General features: G+C 35.4%; 2 protein-coding genes across 5 annotated transcripts in view; one reads left to right on the top strand and one right to left on the bottom strand.

The window, feature by feature from the left end:
- Positions 1-2805, bottom strand: part of LOC120327300 (disheveled-associated activator of morphogenesis 2-like) — a 28336-nt gene extending 25531 nt beyond the window's left edge. For all 4 annotated transcript variants that reach the window (XM_039393754.2, XM_039393755.2, XM_039393756.2 and 1 more), the window contains exons 1-3: positions 2552-2805; positions 850-939; positions 281-352 (exon numbers count right to left, since the gene is read on the bottom strand). In XM_039393754.2, coding sequence (XP_039249688.1) covers positions 281-352; positions 850-939; positions 2552-2731 — 342 coding nt within the window. In that variant the 5' untranslated portion in view covers positions 2732-2805. The remainder of the gene's footprint in view (positions 1-280; positions 353-849; positions 940-2551) is intronic.
- A 6446-nt stretch (positions 2806-9251) lies between these two features.
- On the top strand, positions 9252-19011 carry LOC120326671 (uncharacterized). Its single transcript, XM_039392999.2, has 9 exons — positions 9252-9393; positions 12027-12451; positions 12872-13122; positions 13619-13755; positions 14591-14793; positions 15616-15704; positions 15964-16102; positions 16816-16919; positions 17504-19011. Exons 1-9 carry the CDS (start codon positions 9353-9355, stop codon positions 17726-17728), a joined length of 1614 nt encoding a protein of 537 aa, XP_039248933.2. The 5' UTR covers positions 9252-9352; the 3' UTR covers positions 17729-19011.
- Positions 19012-23330: the final 4319 nt, after the last annotated feature.

Raw genomic sequence — 23330 nt, 5'->3', positions numbered from 1 at the left:
GTAAAATGTTCTGGCTTGTTCACCCAAATCATATGAAGTTTTTTGTGACAAAATAGAATTTATCCAAATTCACAAAATTTATCCAGATCAAAAGTGTAATCTTTATCATCTGTCTTTTTAGAACCTTTACTTGAGATCTGAATTTTATTCAAGCTAGAAATCCATTGTTTTTGTACCTAATATTCCAGTAAGTGCTTGCTTTGGAAAAGTTAATAAATTTGACAATGATTCAAAATAAGATTAATAAAGTTTACGGTAATATTTAAATCATCTGCCTTACCGAACTCATGGAGTTCAAACGATCGATGTAGTAATCTGGCCAACTTGTTGCAAGTTGTGGATCTTCTTGCTCCTGATAAATATAAAGAATTTAATTTAAAACTAATGAGTACATCCTGCTTAACTGTTCCATCAAAGGCATGGCATATTGATAAGAATATTAGTAGGACTAAGGAGAATGAACTAGAAATGCCTAAATAATTTTAAGGTGGTAGTATTAAATAGGAGTTTGCTATTCGATCTGTGAAATTTGCCCCTTTTTATACTTACTTTGTGTATGATGTTATGGACTACAAACAAAAATTTGACCTAATGAATTGTGAATCCACTCAAAATACTGAAATTCAAGAAAAAACATTGCTGCGTCATGAAGGGCCACACCCAGTTACAACAAAATCAAATATAGAATTGAAAAGAATCAGAAGAATTCAAATCAAATCATTAGACCTATTTTACAGATTAGAAATATAAAGACTGCACGACACTTCAATTTAAAACGCACATGCCACACCTATACCAAAATCGAAATTCCCTTTGGAAAAGCACGTACTGACACGTAAAAACTCTTACCCTCTTTTTACTGCAGTATATTTGCCATTTCTTCTCGGGTGACATATTGAACATTGCCTGGCGACGTTGAGGTGGAAGATCAAGTTCTTCCTGTAAAACAGATTAAAATTGAATAGCCTACCACAGATAGCTAATAGAATATGGTATACAAAAGTAAGAAATAAGACTTGAATAAACCGGTTTAAATACAGTAATAAATTACTACAGCTACCAACTGCAGATGACATTAATGATGAAAAATATAGTATTTTAAAAAATGATACTCATGCCAATCTTAGTGGACCATTCAATTCAATTCATTTTGAAAATCATTCGTGCTCAACAATGCAACAATTAGGGAGCAGTATTGTGTTTAATATGAAATTCACCAGATGACAGTTTGTTATATTTGATGGATGGAAAAAATGCTATTGAAGCTACTAACCGTAATTTGAAGAAATATTCACCAAAGTGTTTCAATAAAAGGTTACAGTCCAAAAATCCAAAACATATGTTTTTGTCATAATCTCAAAAGAGCTTTTTCAAGTTTCTCTGTTTGGGTTAAATAGATACTGTGATTGACTCGATCATATATGTATGAAGAATTCTAATATCCATTCATTTCTAATCGAAAGAAGGTTTATGGTGATAAGCATTGCTTATCATATATATTTTACATGCTTGTTCAACATCTTCAATGAATTTACAATCCTGCACAGATATACAAGAAAATGATTCTGTATTCCATATAAGATGTTCCAGTTTCAATATACCAAATTTTTATTGGGAGTAAAATATATCTTATAGACTTATACTGATGGGAAACACTGGAGATATGTGTACTATATTTTGACTAATTTAAAATAAAAGATACAGCCGAACCAAGCACTATACATGATCTTCAGAATTTAGACTAAAAAAATTCAAAGATACACAATAAATAAGCACAAAGCAGTTTCAGTATTCAACTACTTTATTTAATAATGATTTTACATTGCATAATCCCAGACACCTTATTTAATTTGGCATTGTACAAAGTAATGTATGTCTGAATGATTCTAAAAATCATATAAAAGCCTTCATTAGTATTGTTAAGCAATAAGCGAATCATAGTAATTTAATCAATTACAACACATATTGTATGAAATTAACTTAGTAGAAAGATCAAGCAAAGTAGGTCATTTGATGAATATTTAATGGAATCCACATGTAAGTGAGTGACTTATTGACCGCAAAGAATGCTAATTACACACTGTTTATTAAGCGAAATACCAAGATGACTTTAAAGCAATTATCAAAAAAAATAGAAATCCATCTTGATAAAACCATCAAGTAAACAGTAGTCAGGCCTTCTTCTAATTAATTTTGAGCAAAGCCTGTTGGGCCTATGCAATTCTCTTTTTTATTCCCCAACAGCTGCACATTCCCCCTTACACAAAGATTATTAATAAACTCTTTTGGCGAGTTACTATAATAAAGCCATTTAATTACTGAAGTAATAGTTTGATTCATTTTGTTTCAGACAATGCCTAGAATATATGGAAATTATTATGACAGAGGGCAAAAAAATAAGTTGAACACATATCTTGTCAATATTGAGAAATCACAAGCCAAGATACCAAATTTTTAATTTTTTTTACTAGGATCTAAGATGTACCAAATTACCAGACTCATAAAAGTAAGAATAAAACAAAAGATCATTTAAGAAAGCGATTTTTCTTACCACAAGCTCTGTGAACTTGGCATTGAGCTCAGAAACAGGAGGCATTGGCAAAGTAGGATCCACGGTTGATCTTATATCTGCATTTCCTATTTCAAGTTGTATTTCTGGTGGCTCATCTCTTACTCCAAAACAGCCACAGAACAACCCACCCCCTCCTCCCCGCTTCTTTTTTGATGGCATGATCTCTGCCAATGTCAGAATTAGTTTATGTATGCCAGTTGTTTAGATACATGTATGCTTATCAGCTAGGTTACCTGACAAAAAGATTTGAATTTTTCATGACAAGCGCTAATATGATACTGAGTTATTCCAATAATGTGATTAAAATGGAGTGGGAGTGGTGACTCCTCTGCGGCCCATGGGACGGGGCCACGGCCCATCGAATTGGGCCTCGGCCCATCAGGCTATGGGCCGCGGCCCATCAAGTTGTGTAAAGAAACTATTCACTTGGCTAACACAGACAGTCCCCGAACTCATAATAGAACTATAATGTAAAAAATCTGATTTTTTTTTGTCCTAACTCTAACCTGTTACACATACTACAGGAGTATAATTTTTTGGTTCGAATATTGACAGTTTGGTAAAAATTGAAAATTTTGTTAAGATAATTGAATTTTTCCTGATGGGGCCGCGGCCCATCAAGCTATGGGCCACGGCCCATGTGGCCCAACTAGATGGGCCGTGGCCCCGGCCCATGGGCCGTAGAGGAGTCACCACTCCTGTAGTTAAAATGAATGGCATTTTACACCTTGTAATACAGTAATATGTGTTGTAAAACGCATCGACATAGAAAAAGTTTTTTGCAAACAAATTGTGCATACCTAAATTTGAAGAAAGGAAAATTACACAACACCTATTTCAATATTTATAGCATTCTACCACTTATTATATTATTTTGCACAATATTTAGAAAGAAAACCAATAGAGTTTTGGATATAAGTTATTATTTCCACTAAACCAAGGCCAGCTATTCTGCATATAGCCGTCCACATCAATTTATTCAAAATCTGTCACAAAACATAATTCAAATGAGTAAGTGAGACATCACATCCTGCGAATCTTAAATTTGAAGCCAGTCTTGAACAACAGTTGTAAACAGAAGGTAGATGAAGATATTCTTTCTTGATATTAGTTACCACAATTAAACTATAAAAGCGCAAAAATTTAAGTGTAAAGTAATACACTACCACACTACAATATGCCTGTATGTGATTGAAAATAAGCTGGCTAAATAATCAAGATTCAACTCAAAGTACAACAAATCTTCTAGCTTATGTGCATATTCATATGATTAGAAAAAAGTCGTTCTCGAGGCTATTTTATATAGGTATATATCTACTGATCTATAATATAATGTTCCCCAAACAAAACCCAAAAGGTGCAAGGGGACAACAAGATACCATGTAACTATACAGCTAAAGGTACCGATATGGGCGGATAGGGGAAGTTATTCTTCTGTATACTGGATTGCAATACAACATGGGTCCTTCGATTCAAAGAATAGCCCAACATTGAAATATATCAAGTATAACGGTGAGTATAAAACCCTGCTCCACGAGATAGTCTGAGCCTCCATATCAGAACAAATCGGCACTGACAGACTGTGCAATATACTTCACCATTGGATTGGATTCCTCTTAAAAAAATAATCCAATTTACAAAAGAAAAAACATTTCTGCTGCAGAACCAGATGCCCTCGTTTCAGAGATAAATAGAGTGTTTGTTTTATTGAACCAAATGTTGAAACATTGGAGAACTTTGCCCTATGAAGCCCATATATCAAATACTGAATACATTCAAAATTGGTTATTTGAGATTCGTTAATATCGTTAGTTTTTGATTACGGGATATAATTTTGAATATTATATCTGTATATTATAAAAATTTGTCATTTTGTACAGAATAGAATGAAGAATTTCTCATTTATCCCGTAACCTGGTACCGTAACCAAGGACAGAAAAGCCTGAATATGATAAAAGGGCTCAAGTATAGGCTATTTGTATATGACCGTCGAATTTAAACAGCACACCATATTCCAGTATTCTGTACCTGGTACCGGTACCTATTAGACTAAGTCCTTCAGTTAGTCATTTTCTCTGGTTATATTATACCGCACCTACCGTATGTTACAGTACCGTACCTCTGAATTTTAGCAACATTTTACCAAAACCTGGGTACAATTAAAGCCAAAAACAGAAAGAATCAAGGCACAGTCTGACAGTAAGATACCGGTAGGGTACCGTACATACAGACAAAGTACCGTACGGTATGAAAACCAGGCGTCAGACATAAGGCATTCAGTCTGTCAGAATGCTGACAGGTAAGGGAGAACAAATGGTTGAATGAATGACAGAATGGCGGAAGTGTTCGGACTTTTTTTTTATCCTAGCTTAAAACTGTGAATTTCCCAACTCGCTGTATAAAGACAAATAACCGTCTACACTACTTTCACGTTCACACTATCCGACTACCCGCCCATGCCAGAGAATATTACATTAATATAAAAATAAAATATAAATAAAGCCCTGCCTCAGTAATTCAGCAGTTCCCGACTACGGTATGTCCTTCGATGGAAAGCTTGTTCTCGCTTTCTCGAAAACGGGTTGTTATAAGTCAAAGTACCTTTCAGTGGAGCAGTTGTGCGAAAGACTTAGCCAAACACGAAATGTACGTGTTGAGAGCGCTCTTACAGCAAAGTGGGATGCACAAAACAATTTAGTAAATAAATGGCAGTTCAAGCTTTGTAAAAAAACCTTCAATCATTTCTAAGCATGCTGATCGAGAAGTGTAAATAAGGATATGATTTACCTATTTATCTCGTGGGATAAAAAGCCGATAGAACGGCTTAATCACATGTAGAACCACGGCCTCTCGTCCGATCACCAGTCCAGGTCGGGTATGGGATTGGTTAGCCATGTATTTGTTTCAGATGCATGGACTTGGCGGTATAGGAAGCCATAAACGACCAGCACTTACGCGAATCACACTGCGGCGGTCAACAAATCCTCTCGCACACAATTATCCGCCACGGGATTCGGACCTGCGAACCCACGCAGGGCAATAGGGGGTGCAGGGGTGGGCGTATTCCGAATGCCAAGCACGATTTGCCACACCACCAAGACTATACTAAGCTTATACCGGTTATCACCAGCTATTGAAACACCAAAGGTGTTATAAGATAATTAGGATTTTAGAGTTACCGATGGAGTTCAAAATTAATAGGATAACCAATAGGACAAACCACGAATTCTCCGTTGGGTATTTGGTCCAAGTACGGAAAAAGCTTTCAATCTTTAGAGGTAGTCTAAATGAAATTTAATGGTAGAGAAAGCAGTGGGGGTCATCAGATACGTCACCATTCAGCAGGAGTCAGCACCAAATCACAATTGTCTCGCATGTGCCCAAACCAAGCCACGAGCCACGAAAAACGTATTCTTAACGTTAAGTAGGCTACTATGCATCAACCGTCGCATGTCACACAAGATTGAACCAATACCAGGAAATGCGTGGATTTTGCCTTATTTGTTGGAAAGAAATATTCCAACAATAGCCCGTAGTTGAAAAACGGTTTTCTAATTTAACTGATTCAAAACATGTATCCGTTGATTACTTGCACATCTCATAAAATTTGATGAAAATAATAAAATATGCAGTTTTTGAGGACGATGATGTTGTGCTTGATGAGTGAACCCAAAGTGACGAGTGAACCCATGGCCCCGCTTTGACACTCGGTGACTATGTAACGCCTTGAAATAAATGGTTATGAAATAGCACAGGAAATATTATAGCCTAAGTTAAATATAAATGACTCCCTATATACGCCATAATAGTATTATATTTGTACCTTTTTAAAAACCACATGACGAAATCGCTACAGGTTTAAAATAGCATTGAAATTTTTGGAGCACGGATACTGAAAATCGAAAAATTGTCCGCGAATCAAGTCATAGAAATAGACAGCGACAGTAACATCCCGAATTTGCCGACCATATTCATTTTGAAATTACTTCCTAATCATACATATATACAGTAGGCTATACATATAAATACAAAAGCTATGGTCGAGAATTTAGTTCCATAGATGATCATGCTCGACTGACATTTGAGATAGCTGATCCGTATTGTTATTACGGAATATGACGCCATTAGGGTAATTTTACGATTCATTCGTCATCTCTGTGTTATAAGCTTGCGCTTGTTATTCACGGTTCACTTCACTGCATTCTATTGAGCCAGTTGTGAACTATGCTAAGAAACAATACATGTGAAGCAGAGGCCTTGACAAACTAAAGAAGCATAACGTCAATATGGAATAGTTAGAAATATGTGTACATGGTGAGCCAGGTGGGTGAATTGTTATGATCTTCGCTAAGTGTGGACAGTATTGCAATCGGTGTTTACCGTCAAGTTCATGAATTTGACAAAATAACTCACAGACCACTCGGCTAAAAGTTTTGAATATTATTTTTATTCACTGTAATGAGGGACAGATAACGTCAGATACCGAAGTAGAGGTTAAAGGGCGGGGAGTAATAATAAGAGTAGACGTGTGAAGGTGGCCATATATTTGATCACAATCTGCGTCTTTGATCTTTCAAATTGCCGAATGTTGAAATCGAGTGTTTTCTCCAGTCTTTCAGTAGACCAAAATATCCAGGACTACGACAGTCAATGTGATGTGTTATATTTTCTAACTTCTATCAGTCGTTATCAAGTCTTCATCGACATTTTCTCTGGAGCCAAAAAAGTTTGATTGTCAAAATTTGGTGTTTTTAGAAAGTTGAGAGCCGGAGTCGGAAGATGAATTTTTTCTCCACCGAGTGTAGTAAGTAAGAGACAGATAAATATTTGCAATTGCGATTCATGCATTCCAGATTCATTATAAGCCAGTGGCATATTTTGTGCATATACAGACTTCACATAGCGCTTGAAATGGCACACGTATAGTTGGAGAGATCTGAATACTTTTGGAAAATACATATCTGGGCTATCATACACTTTTGATTCATCTATGCATCGGAATACGACGCGAAAATATCATAAACACATTCTAGTTTCGTACACGCAAAAATGTCTTAGGCTTTACATTCGCAAACTTTTTAAGCCGCGCCCCCTTTTTAGAAGTTGTCAAGTCTCTCGCCCACCTCAAAAATAACTAACTAACGATAAGTTACAAACAACCGATAGTAAGGCAAAAGTATGTTTTATAAAAAAAAAAGTTGAAAATACGTGCATGGAATAGTATCTATAACCAATAAAGAAATGTAAATATCCCAATTAAGGCGGGCAAGATCAAATCTTGAAAAATATTTTTATTTTTGATTAGCTTCCCGCCCTCTTATAAATTGTTTACATCCCGCATATGGGGCGCGCCCCACCGTTTGAGAACCACTGCTTTACGTCCTATCAATGTACTAATCGGCCGTTTCTAAATTTATTCATCACAAAATATATAAACAGCAAGGGAAGTGAATTACAAATGTTTTATTCATCTGAATTCCATCGTCACTTCCTACTTCTTTCATTATCCAACTTTGCGTCATTTGTAATTCACCATTCAATTTTTTAGGTTGAATAGGAAATTTATTTGGAGTCATTATTTGTTCAATTTTCACAGCACGGGACGAGATCTATTTGATATCGGAATTTGGTGGCCACAGACACTACGTAGTCGAAAAGGTTTAGAAGCGGTTCCACTTCCTAATCAAATCATTCGAAAACAATAATAGCTGAATGGGATTAAAGCTCCGCCAAATTGACAGTACTTTGGATGTACGCAGTGAGAAATTGGCGTTGGATATGATCGAGATAGACAGACTGAATTTATCTCGCATTGTTCGTTTGTATTTAATTTTCACGCGCATGGCTTTTATCGAGTCTGACTAATTTATGGGAACGTACTCTATTCTAAAGCCGACATTGAAATTAGAAATTCCATCTTCGATAGTCATAACAAGTTTTCGCGCATTCGCAAGCGTGTTCGGTTGTGTGCTAAGCTCGTTCGCTTTGACCGTATTTAGAAATGACGATATGTTTGTCATTGTTCCGCTTGCCTAAGTTTGATGTAGCAATGTCGGTAGACGTAAATTATGCCTCCAGGGAGCCTAACGTTCGAAAAAGTTTTCCCTTGCGGCAGTTTGTTTTAAAACAAAGTGATACAAACAAACCGGGTGAACTAAGTTGTACATATATTAGTATTCAAAAATACTATGATAAATGTTATTTGTATACAAATCTAGTGCATAATTGTATGATTGAGTTTGCAGTCAATATGGCTACAGAATAATTTGTTTTTATATTTGTAGGTAATAGTGTTCGTTGTCTTCAGTATTAGTAGCATTGTTTCTAAACATTATATCGCGTTTTATAGTTGAGATGATTGGATTGTAAGCCGTGGGAAATTTTACTCGTCAGTTAGGCACTCCAATATTTGCATGGAAAAATAGTTAGTAATATTTGTACAAGTCTGAAAATTTTAAATGTACTCAGAAACTGCTAATATAAAGTGCTTCATTTACCGCAAAATTTATAAAGCAGTTCACAAATTGCAAGGTCACGATACTCGCTAACAATAGGTCTGCCAAAATCGACAATATTAGTTTGACTCAAATATTTTACTATTCTTGCTCTTACTGGCAAATTATATACAGCCTTCTGCTGCCAGTTGTTAATAGTTTTTACCAATAGTGTTGATTGCTTTGAAGTATCATTGTATTATCGTATTTTATATTGTCAGCTTCTAATTTAAACTTATAGAATTCGCGAAGAAGATGGTAAATTTAGAAATGTATTGCTCTTATTATGAGTGAAATCGAGGAAGAAAAATATGTAAACGGATGCAGGTATTTAATCACAATTGTATACCGATTTTGGTCATTTTTAATCTCTATATAATAAGAGCACCACCCGAAATGGGATATTTGAAACCATCATCATGAATTTTGACAGTTGCGATGCATATACAAAAATATAGTAAAGATTACCCTTATTTAGTTGTTGATGCTGTTATGGATATAATGCGCTGCTTCAAATCAGTGCGTCTGTCTATAGCGGGAGTCACGCAGGGGCGGACACTTTCCATAATTTTGGGGGGGCGAACTTGGATCGCCTACCGAAAAACACCGCGCCGTGTATCGTCACGTAACAATAACCTGTCGATGTCATTCTCTAAGTATTAGCATGTCAGTTTGCTACTCATATATCGATTACCTAGGCTGCTTTGCTCGGACACGAAACTTGCGCGTCACTGAACCAATTTCTTGAATTCCGCGAGAATTAGCCCACGGCTCTTGCTAATATACAGAAAATAACAAATTTGAGGAGTCGTATTAGGTTATTGTTTCAATTCCTAGTTCTGCATAAAGCGCACTAACGCCGTTTCGTGAAATTAGAAATGCAAAACAAAGTAACAAGCTATTGTGCGAATTTGTTTCCTAAATTTTACCAAGGAATTATCATTTGACTAGTAGAATTGCCATTATTGCCGATTTATTAAATCATCATTTGAACTCGAAATAACATTCAGGATTCACGCAATGACTTGGCAGGGTTTTTATTTATAATTTAATACGAAAATAAACAGGCACAAGTTCAGGCGCGCAGCCAGGATTTAAAAAAAAAGGGCGGGGTCAAAGTCGGAACTTCCCACTGCCGTCTGCAACAAGCACCGCGATTACGCGCTCAATAAAAGAGCCGCCTATTTGAGCGTATAATGATTTTTCTGTCGATCCATGACAGCCACGAGATTCTAAAATGTCCTTATATATTAAATTGTGTGCAACATAACTCGCGGTTGCGACTTCTTACGTCAAAATAAAAATATTACTAAACTTAAAGTACCACGGCGATATGTGGACATAAAAATATGAGATAAGCTGCCTGATGTATTTAATTTTGATACGTATTTTTGCAATCTTCCGAACTCGTTATCGTCGTTACAAAAATCTCGATATCTGATATAAAATCCGATATAGTACAATTTTAATTCATACAATGAAAATAATTATAAGGTATACTAGTAAATCAAAAATACAAATACACCGCCTCGAAATCCACGCGGAACAGTCGCCGCGATTACGCCACTTGTTAATAGAGCCGACTTCATCAACGAAAAATGATTTTTCACTTGTGCAAAGTAATCAATCAAAGACAGAAACGGGCATATTCAAAATGTCTTGATTTATTAATTTAATTGTCTTCAATTTAAACTGCGGTTGAGTCGACAAAACAAGGGCCACTCTAAAACACGACGGAAAAAACCTTTCGAAAAATCCGTAAATTTTCTGTCAATTCTCACGTAGTAAAAGTTATTTCAGTACAATAAAAATACATAAATAAATACAAAAAGTGATCGAATATACTTTAATTATCTTATATATCATCACAAACCGTGGAAAAGTCGCGTTCTCAGCTTTGTTTAATGTTAACACGAAAATTTTCGACGTCAATTTTAAAGTAATGGATAAAAAGGCAAATCCCGCTCACAATTGACCGTGTTTCGATTTTAGTAACGAAATATTTTTAAAGGTCAAGCAAACATAATTTGTGCCGTTGGCACACGAAATTTTGCGATTTTCGATGCCTAGAAAAGCGTTTTTAGACTGTCGCGGGCCTCAAAACTTATATTGTTTACAGTTTTATTTTTAGTATTTTATATTGCCGCTTTTCAACTTTTCGACAAAGTAAATGCTTTGATCTTTGCCCGCAAATTATGCTGGGCCTTGCACGAAATCCATAACGTAAAAAGATACGTCCCGCGGTGAAAATTGTTTAAAACAACTTTAGATCTAGTTAATTTTTTAGCGATAATAATTAATTGTTGTAATGAAACACAGTTTGCCTCTTTCATTTCTTGCCAACAATAACACTATTGAAAGATTTTGACAATGAGAAAATCATATCAAATTGTACAAAAATGAGTTAGTTGTGCAAAACCGTGGCGCGTGATCGGCGGTGCGTTTGAAGACGGAGTATTACCCGTGCGGGCGCGCATGTGAGGTGCTCCGAAGGCGCATTATTGTAAGAAAACAGTTATAATATCGGTAACTATTAACCGTTTAATGGCGCTTGACTATCGCACTTTTCGGAAATGATAATTTTGTAGGGCGGAAACAACATGTATTAAATTTTTTTGCGAAATTATTGGGGGGGCGACCGCCCCCCCTCGCCCCCCCCGGGTGTCCGCCCCTGGAGTCACGGTATAATTTTTAAATTCAACGTCTCTATGGAATATTTTAAAGTGTAAGATATGCATACATGCACGAGGAAACAGCGCGTCGACGGAGCCTGGTATATTTTGAGCTTTTTTTAATTTTACATACCGTTCATGGCAATGTAAAGATAGGATTGAAAATGCTCGGCTCTAGCAAACCTCGGTTCCAATTTGCCTTGTATAATGAATAATGTGATATAATGGTAAATCGTTTTCATGTGATTTGCATGATTTTTTAATCCTTATAGCGCCATTTTGTTTCAGATTGAGCAGTAGCTTGTTGGAATTAGAGCCATTCAAGGTAGTTGTCGCGGAAGCGAAATCAGTGACGGATAAAGGAAAAGTTCCCAGTAAAAATTACAATATTTCATCTCGCGGAGAAAGGACTGATTATTCACCAGCAGGCCGTTATAATAATAATATAATGCGACAAATTAATACTGAAAACACTTCCAACGAACGGCCTTCGCTACCGACAGGGAACATGGCAGGTGCCAATACAACCAGCGTATCCTGTGACAATATCTTTGATATATCTGAATTGCAAGTTAAACGCAGTAATGGCAAATCAACGAGTCCAGGGCAGCGCTCTCATTCTGATGCTTTTGATTATGTAGACGAGAAACGAAACCACAGTTTGCCAAAATCAATCCAGCGAACACCTAGCAAAGAGAGGCTCCTAGTAAATGGTGAGGCAACTTTACCACTTTGTTTGACTAAAATGACGTCACATTTGTTGGTTTATTGAGAATATTGCTTGTAGGTTGATGTTTTGGACTGCGTGATAGTGATTTTTTTGATGTATTTCGTCGTTCGATGAGGGTGTTACATTTCATTTTTGAAAATTACAATAGTTTTCTCAATATGCGTTGTAGTTTACCTTGGGCAGTCTGTCTATATAGTTATTTCTATGATTTTAGGCGTATTAATTTCCCTATTTAAAATAAAAAGTCACTTTATCTAACGGTCACAAATGTTTTTGGAAAAATCCAAAATGCCATGCCGTTGAGTTTCATTATAAAAAAGGTCATGTTTTCATTTTGTCCATAAGCCGCTTTACGAAAGTTGAATGTCGTGGTAAATTAATTGTCTAGTTTCATTCTATTCAGAATATCCTGAAAATCGACTTCCATCCGAGCTTAAAAAGACAAAACCGAAGAAACCAAATCGAGAGAGTCTGAGGCGATCGAGGCAAGACATCGGTTCGAGTCATCTCAATCTACAAAATAACAATCGTTCATCAATTCCGCAAAGTTTGGCATTGGAGTCGACTGGAAAGGCACAAAATGTTCACGACTACGAAGAACTTCCAGTAGATCAACTTGATATACCCACGGATGTGAAGATTCTTCAGCAGCGAGTTAGTTATTTTATTATTGTTCGCTTGATTAGAAATACCGAGGCAGATGCTTTCTAATTAATTCAAGAATCCAAAATTGAAAATTTTATCTGTATTGGAGACTGCTACTCCACTTAATAGTAAGCTAGCATTAATTTATATTAATCAAAGACTACAAAAAGTGGTGCAAGGCAAATGATTGCAGCCGTCAAACAAGTGGGCGGGTGGATCATTTTGTTAAATTGTTGTTGATGTCAATGTTATCGTTATTGTCGAGAAAAATTCGTTTCATCTTTCAGTATTTCAAATAATAGTGCTTTCTTGAAGGCTTATACAGTTATATATTTTTAAAATTCTACTGGATGCCATGGGCTTGGTGGCGTTACCCTTTAATTTGCTGCTTTTGAAGAAATTGCGTCGTCGCTCTGTTTTTTTAATTGTCAATTTGGAGATGGTGTCCAACGAACAGCGTACGTCCTGCAACTTCTAAATAATGACGAGTGTTTCTTCGTTGCAGAAACTTCCACAAATTTCTCCCGAGTCACAAACCGGGAAGTTCGTTCCAGATCAAGAAATGAGTAGTACTGGGTTTACCCCAATCTCATTCCAGAAAAAAGAAGCAACAACACCTTCAGAAAAAACTAAAAATCCAAGGTTTGAGATTCTTGTTAATATTTCTGGCACAAATTTTTAAAACGCCAAATAATATCGATGTCTTGTTTTAGTTTAAATTAATCCATGGTAATCATCTATTTGGGTAACAAATCCGGTCATGGAGTTCATTGTCAAGTTTTTAAAAAAAAGCGCCAAATGAAAAGATAGGACAGAGGAATTTCCATAATATGTTTAATGTACACGGAGTGGACATATGGGTTGTTTTGTTATTATGTTGTTGTCAATCTTGTTGTTAATATTCTTTTTCTTGTTGGGAAAAAACGCTTTTCTCACTGGACCGATTGCTCTGAAATTGTCAGTCGTTAAAGCTTATATTTTTCGCTAGAAGTCTATTACTTTTATTTATTTCAAAAAATTGTGTGGGCTCTCTGGGATTCGTTTTTTGTGTGCTGTGATGACGTCATCAAAAATTGCGCACTCCGTGGCGGTTACGTTTGCGTTAGTCAGGAAGTTTGCGGTACGTTTTGGTTTCGTGTCCATTTGAGCATCGCTCTCTTGTTAATTTGATGACTAATTAAACAGTTCGGATGCACGTTATCAGATGGACAGGTATTCCTAATCGACCATTCCAGTCAGTCATCCTCTCACAGTCTCGCACATATTTATTCCCTACAGAATTCGAAAATCCGAAGTGATTTAAACAACTGTTATACGGTTAGCACATTTCTAACGCTTCATACTATATATTTTTAATAATATTTATATATAATATACATTCGATCAAACTGTTACCGATTAAAACTTAACGAGCATATTTTGGATTGGATATAAAGTTTAACTGTATTTTGTAGTTTTGACATACACTCTTTTTCAGACAACGATTGAACCCTATGTATGCTGGTTTGCACATGAACTTGTACGATCACGGACCTGGTTGCGAGGAATCAAACCAGAAGAAGCCACCCATCAAATGTTTTCGATGCCTTGTAGCTGGAGTTATTGTGGCAATCATTTTTAGTTTTTTATCGATTGTTGCTATATCGCTTTTTATTTTAGGATTCCTGGATCCGTTGACAGGTTAGTGTTTTATGCTATTCAAAAATTGGTATTTATATCACAGGCTTCACAACTACTTAATATGGGCTTTGAAAGTTGGTTTTAGGCATCGTAATCTCTCCGGAATTTCCTGCCAATTAAATCAGCGGTCGTCCGACTAAGTCTCAATAATTAGTGCCGGTATTTAATTGTACTTTTTTTTTTAAGCCAACGGATGCGCTTTAATTTCATTGTGTAAATATTAGTTTTCACTAGTCTTGCTCTGCGTATAAAACCTTTCTAACTTTGATAAAGACTGTAGTAAGGTATTTGTAATCGTTTCCGGCTTGAGCGACCATTTGTCGTCTATTTGAGTGCTTTACTATTTGTGAAAATAAACTAGACAACACCGTCCTCACTGTGATTCATTTTCCTGCCGAACTCCAGCAGCTATTCCCCACACTTGTGACGAAAATATAATTTTAAAAATATGATTTCAAATCTTATGAAATTTTATTTGATTTAACGCAGGTTCGAATCAGTAAATGTTTACTACTCCTTATAATAACAAATTGCCCTTGGGCCATGGCGTACCAATTGACTATATACACCTCCCATAGCAAGTGACCCAACACTTCAATTCTATGATCGCCACGGAAATACGAAAATAAATTTATGAAACATCTGAATTGCAAGAATGAATTGATAGATCATGCAACAGTAGTCGTTCTTTTGATAATCTTTTTAATTTTAGTTGACGACTTGGTACCTTTTTTCAAACAAATGATTGCTAGTATTTGTCAAAAATTCATTAGTTGGAAAATAAACACATTTTATATTCATTTTGAATTTTCCCTTCTTCAGCTGGTATTTCAAGCCGTGGAAACTTTCAAACAAATGTTACTCAAGAACTTCTAAATGCGCGTACCCAGCTGAAACAGCAAAATGAACTGGTAAGTATTTTGTTTTTCCATTCTTCAGGATTCACCATAATGCCTCCAGTTTTTATGCTTGGGACCAGTTGCTATCTGATCATAGTTCGGCCACCATAGGTATTTTTTGTCCTCCTACACAAACAAGCTGATGTATTTCATTTAAACTCGTAGATGAAGAACACAGTAGTATATTCATAGAGCTGGACCAGACCATCCTTGAAGCATTTGTTCGAGCAAGTCAATATGAGGTAAACTAATTTTTGTATTCGGAATCTAGATATCAAAATTGAAGGAAGAAGTATCCGAACTAAACATCTCATCGATCAACTCTGATACCAGAATAGACGACAGATTTGAGGAGGCAAAATTCCAGCTGGTGGAAGCTGTGAAATCACTGAACATTTCTGCGTTGAAAGGTTAGATACGATTTGCAAGATATGATTATTTATTGTAAAGTTTTATCAATAAAAAAATCTGGACTGGTAGGGTGTTTAGGGGGTAATTAAAGCAGATAGAAATTTCCGATTCAAACCAAATGCTCGACATCTTACCCAGAATCTAATCAATATGGACTTATAGGGTATATGCTGAGCGGAAAGGATTGCGTGTTTTCGTGAAAGACTTTATAAACATGTTTGGTTTGTGGCCATCTGGGGGCCCGTGTTATCAGTCAATTAAGCAATAACATAGTAAACACTACTTTGACTATGTGATATTCTGCATTGTTTTCTTGTCACTTCTAGAAAAATTTCACTTTTCAAAATTATTTTGCTCTCATAGGACACGAAAAGTATCTTTTGTTATGCAACCTTTTTACAACTCCGCAATTAATAGACGAATTAGTTTCATACTTGAATTACTTAATCATAGAAGATGTCCCTAGAAGGCTAATGCATCATTTTAAGTATTCTCCGAGTTCTGCTGGGCTCGATTTTCCACCCCAAATTTCGTGATTATTTACAATTCATGAACACGCCTTCATATGACATTCGGTTCAATTATTTCAACAATTGGATGGAAATTTGTGAAATTTCGGTGTCCATATTATATATTTGTTTTAAACGTTGCTTTATTGCATTTATTATCACACGTATGCTCATGCTTATACTATTTTGATATAACATCAAAGGACCTTCTACTGCGGATGTTGCTAATTGCGTGCATAAGACATTTGGTATTGGAACTTCACCTACAAGAAATGAGATTGATAGCGGAAAATATTTTGCGGAAGAGGTGAGCTTTAAATTTATTTCTTCCTCTAAATCTAATTCAAGAAATTTTATCAAATTAAAATCTGAAATCAAATCTGCATCTGAAAACAAATAACTGGCTAACTAATCCGATACCCGACATGAATTGATAACCGGACGAGAGACCGTGGTCCACCATATGATTAAGCCTTATTATCTCTTTCCTCTCCCCGGGATAAATATGTAAATCCTATCCTATCCTAAGATTGCTGCTGCAAACTATCAATATATATATATAAATGTCTTCCAACGTTTTGTCTGATCAAAAGTCTGACTTCTTCAAATAAGCATAAATCTACTAATAAACTCGTGGGCATCTCATCTTCATTATTGTTACAACACGGTCGTATTATAGACGCTAAACCATTGGAAGAAGAATGAGTAATCAGTCTTGCAAATTGTTAATCGATATTGCGTTTCAGTGCATTATTCGCTTTTGCATTATTCGCATTATTCGCACCTTACAAAAACCTATTAAATACTCTGTCGTCCATTCAGCTCGTTTTGTTAGTCAGTTCATTGCATTGATCTATGCCACTTAAAAAAAAACTCGTCCACTTTTTACAGGGTTACGTTACGACAGGAGTTACATGCTCCGCGTCTACCGGTTACGTAGCTTACTTGAAGACAAGAGAGGAAGAGGTCGAAATAGGCGACAAAGACTCTGATGTGCTTCCACCTCCCCGTACTGTTTATAGTTGTGCTTGTCATAAATCACCAAACCTCGCTTTGCCAGCAACAGGGGAGCGAGTTGAATGCAGTATCCATTACTGGCAGTGCCCGATACTATGATCATTCTCATTATTTATGCTCAACCAATCTACCGAATACGTTCAATTAACATAAACACGTAGGACGACGCGGAGACACTCGTGCGGGGATTGCAATCATCTACAACCGTGAATGATGCCTCTAGTGATGACGCCGGCATCGGCGTCCGTGCGCCAATAAATGTGGAATATCAGGACTGGTGCGATCTCTGGCACTCAATTTTATAAAATTCTTGTGCGAAAACTTGGATTTGCATACATATGAATTGTCAAAAAGCGTTTATAATACAGTGGCATATCTTTTCAAAGTTTCAAAATAGTTTAGAAGGGAATGCCAATCTGAGAGCATTATTTTTTTCGATCGACCTTCGATCCTATTATGGTCACTACTATCCTGCTCCATTATTATTTCAAATCTTTATAGTCGTTAAGTCTACGAAATGTTGTTTTTTAAAAGTCATTGTATACGGATAAAGGATAAGCTGCAAATTAGGATATAGTTCTTGTAAACCACAAAATCAAAAACATTTTACCCCTGTGGTAAATGTACCTGCGATGTATCAAGACAAGTTGGGAAAAAGGAACATATACAACTGTTATGTCATAAGAATCGTTGTCAGTAGCTGCGTTCCATACCACAGTAGGTTATCTTATTGTTAAATCGAACAAAGGCCTGCTTTATTACCAACTTTCATCACTGAAATGTCACTATTTCTCCATGAATTTGGGACTTGGTTGGTAATTGGAAAAACGTTATGGGTCACAAAGTCGGCGGTTCGCCATCCTTGCAATAGAGTATAAGTGGTGCTCCCGAAGTATGCGAACCAAGATGGCGGACATCGGAACGTAACATGGGTAACAGGTTAGGGTCCTATTATCAATTCGAAGACTAGCCAAGAGCCTCCCGTGGTATTTATACCTAAAATTATGGCCTAACCCTAACCTAGTACCCATGTTACGTTCCGATGTCCGCCATCTTGGTTCGCATACTTCGGGAGCCCCGTATAAGTTCTATAGATATTAACTTGTATCCCGGTTCACCATCCGCTTTCAGATGCTACGGGTTATATGAATTGTCTAACAGACTCTAATGTAACATCGGTAATGTAACATTGCTGACACAACTTAAATTGTTTGAAGTTCTGAATAAACAAGCAGGATGTACAACATACATTAAGTTCCATATTGAATGACGAAGATTTTATTAAGTGATGGTAAATGCATGGAATGTTATTGTTTCTCATTTTCTGTTTTAAATATATTTAATACAAATGCTTATTGAAATAAATTACAAAACAGTTGCAAGTGCTGATCCTTCTCTGTAAAACAAAGACGGAAAGAAATCATGTTGGATATGACACAATCACTCAATTCCACGAGTGCTAGTGAAAACATACAACATACATTAAGTTCCATATTGAATGACGAAGATTTTATTAAGTGATGGTAAATGCATGGAATGTTATTGTTTCTCATTTTCTGTTTTAAATATATTTAATACAAATGCTTATTAAAATAAATTACAAAACAGTTGCAAGTGCTGATCCTTCTCTGTAAAACAAAGACGGAAAGAAATCCTGTTGGATATGACACAATCACTCAATTCCACGAGTGCTAGTGAAAACATTAAAGAGTCCTACAACCCATGATTTGGAAAGCGATGCTCAAATATATGGACACGAAAAACAAAGTATAGTAGTAGTCCACTTTACCTTTTTTACATTACCCGTACCATCAAAAAGCATCCGATTTTCACGTTTTGATATAAATGAAAGTAATAGCTTTCTAGCGAAAAATACAATCGTTTACTACTGAAATGAATTTCGAAGCAATTGGATCAGTAGTTGCTTAATAAAAAGGGCTTTTTTATACAGTAACAACAAGAAAAAAAGACCAAAAAGAATAACAAAACGATCCATATGCCCATTTCGTGTTCAAGAACAAGAGAGCAGACAAATATATGGACACAGCAGCCGAATACTGTACTGCCTTCATCGGACTAGTCCGACGCCATGGCATATCACTGTCGCCTGGTGGCACAACATTCGTAAAAATAGACAAGTTTGAGTGAAATATAGAGCTTCCGAGAGAACGAGAGAGAATTAGCATTGAAAAAAGAATAAATTGTCAAACATAGCAAAAAATAGAGAATTCTTGTAATATAATCAGAGTAAAAATGCAATATATGTTTATTATGATGAATTACTGTTATTGTTTTTATGAATATTGTTTATTGCAATATTGTTTCATTTTATAAAAACCTCAATAAAAAATAAATGAAAAAAAATATAGAGCTACTTAGTACACAGTTTAAAAGTACCATAACAATGAATCTTGTACTCATGCATCATGTACTCATCTTATTCAACTTCTAACAAGCAATTACAATAAATATGTGAATATTGGAAGTATTCTATGTGTAAAAATATTATAAATACGACATAAAAGATAGAGTTTCGTCATTCCTCCACCATCGGCGTTTTTTTAATCTTTTGTGAAGAAACCTATGTGCTTGCTTCAAAGTAGCATAAAATAAATTCACGGAAAATGTTATATGTTCCTGGTTATTTGTTTAAAAGCAACCAAAGTTTTTAAAAAGATTGATTCTGTTTGAGGAGCTTGGAAAAGCTTGCACTATAGTCTACCGATAGAATATTTTCAGGACTATTCAGAAGAAGCAAAGTTAAAGGATCATCTCCTTTTATACCCTTTACGAGTAGTAGAAATGTAACCTCCATTTTGGGCATCCGAAACGAGTAAATCCTAAGTCAATACCCGAGTCGAGTTATGGATCAGCCGAGTCAAGTCTGAGTACGAGTCAATTTAAACTTGGACTCCCAATTTATGTCGAGTCAATGCACTTACGAGTCACAAGTCGAGTAATGGCTGAGTCGAGTTACAAGTCGATTCCGAATTATAGTAAATTTTATAATCAAATGTGAAATGAACAAATATGAGTCATATTGATATATGAAACTTTTATTTTACTGTGCATTTTCTCCAATTCAAAGGCCGGCTCCAAATTAAATTCCAGTCTCTATGGTAGTTATTCAAGCCCGAGTTATTTCGTTCAGATAACTCGAATCACTTAGAGTATTAGAAAAAGGTGGCTATATTCCCCCCAACATTGGCATTAATGTAGTCCTCTGCGCAGCAATTGGGTTTTCAACATTTTCAAAAGCTTCTTCCAAACATCAGCTAACGAGAAGGCAAGATAAAATTTCACGCGGCTTTTTTAGTACCTTGACAATTAAATTTTTGATTTCAAATAATTTTTCAAGTCCCTGAAATCGAGTTGCAAGCTCAAATATGTGCATTGTTGATGTGCAAAAATAACGGTGGATCGTGTAGAAACAAACCGACTCTCCAAGTAAATATGATTATTTCTAGATGTATATACTCTCCCGGCTTCAGAAAAACCAGTAGTTTATATATTGTGTTTCTCTGTTATTAAACATGGAGTGTACACATATATATGTATAGTTCTGCAAAATTCTTGTAGTTGTGAAAAACTCACCTTTGTCCGCAACTTATGACGACCAATCGACTTTGACAAAAAATTTCAGTACTAAGAGATGGCAGATATTGCTAAAAGGCCATTCCCTTTTTTTAATTTCCTGATTCCCATCTGATTCGTTATTTCATCAAAAATTTTGCTGTTCTATTTTAATTGAATGAAAACACTTAACTTATATTCCGTATTCCATGGCTGACCTATATGTCCATGTATTAAAGCATAGCATTGTTTCATTTACTATAAGTTGAAAATATATTATATGACACTGTCAACTGAAAATCAATTAGTTCAGGGGTGTCAAACTTGCGGCCCCAGAGAAATTCGAATGCGGCCCTCGAACGCTTAACAATAATAATTTGTTATTGTAATTGTAATATTTTGTTCATTTTTTTTATCTAAATGTAATACATTTTTCACACCTTTTAAAGTGAAACTGATTATTCACACAGAAAACGGCAATTTACTGAAGGCAGTTTTGGAAAATATTTTGTTTTCAATTTGACCCAATTATGGATACATCTCAAGCTAGCAAAAAAATACTTGCCAAAAAAAAACTTTAGAATTTAAATGAAACGCAAAGTACATGAAGAAGGTGGCATTTTTAAAGAAAAATGAGAGTTGCAATATTTCTCCATCTCCTAAAATTCTAAAGCACATTGTTCAATTTGTCACATTTCCATCAGTACAATGAAAGATTCAATATAAGTAGACATTATCAGAATAAGCTCAGCAGTCAATATGACAAATTTAAAGAAAATTCAAACATTAAATTTTTATGTGTTTGTATATTATTACAATTACACAACTACCTATGTTACTAAAAATCAATATCAATCATAACTCAAAAATTTTTTGCCACGTAAGGGTAGGAAATATGGCGGGAAATGTCTTGTCCAAAAAGTCAGTTATTTGTTTGTTTACTGATCTATACATGAAATGATAAACGTAATATTTTGCATTACTGAAATTATTTATTTTAACTGTTAACTGGCATCCTATAGATAATCTTTATAATGTACAATTTCTTTAAAAATCATTGTGCCATCGTAAATTTATCTCCCGTAGCGTTTATTTTAAAAGACCATCATCAATAAATCAATATTATCAATAAATGTGAAAAACAATTGAAGTACCGAGATTGATGAATATGAAAATTTGACAATGATAAATTCAGAATCAGTTTTCAGTCGAAATATATTGTTCAAGATATTATTTCAAAATCGTGTATTCAATGTCATCCAACAAATGCGCAGTTAATGTTGTTTTTCTGTATCACAATATATGTCACAAACTACACCAATCTAAAAATATGCTTCAAGTATTCATTATCAAAAACTGCTTGTGGCCCTTTGTACAATTCCCAAAAGGCAATGCGGCCCTCGGGAACCCACGAGTTTGACACCCCTGAATTAGTCAATCAATCAATGGTCATCTCGGGCATTTTCTTTGGATACAAAAAACTCATTTTTTTGTTCGGCTATTTAAGTTACAATTACCTGTTGCATGCATTGATTATCTTTCTACCAATATGGATTAAGATGACATATTAAACTGTAAAATCTGTGTACAGCGGGTACATTCGTTATGCATTATGCATTTGCCCAACAAATTGGATTATATATGCAAATATAAAATTTAATTAAATATTGGATACATGAACAAATAATGCAACTTTCACAAATTTGAAGCTTTAGAGGCGCGGGGAAATAAAACTTTATAGCACTATTGTGCATTATTTACACCTTTTTTGCACAGTACCGACATAACATTTAATTGGACACGTATTGCTGTTATTGGCGGTGTTCATTCGGTCGCTGTTCATTCAACGACAACAAAGGTTCAGTACTTCAAAATCAAAACGTCACCTGGAATTACATCAAATTTTCAAATCTACTACAAATATCATACTTGTTTTACATCATAGTTTACCGGTGCCGTTTATCCATTAATTTCGGTAAGCTATTTTACTCAACGAATGCCTTATGTTTAGGGTGACGATACCAGTACCGCCATGGCGCCAATTTGTTTGAGTATTTCTGTTTTACATATTATACCATTTCATATATACTCTTACAGCTGAATACTTTCCTGTGTGTAATATACGATT

This window comes from Styela clava, chromosome 4 (genome assembly GCF_964204865.1).
Source record: "Styela clava chromosome 4, kaStyClav1.hap1.2, whole genome shotgun sequence".
Classification (NCBI taxonomy): domain Eukaryota; kingdom Metazoa; phylum Chordata; class Ascidiacea; order Stolidobranchia; family Styelidae; genus Styela; species Styela clava.
Note: the sequence above shows the minus strand (reverse complement) of the source record. Positions and strands in the feature narration are given on the sequence as shown.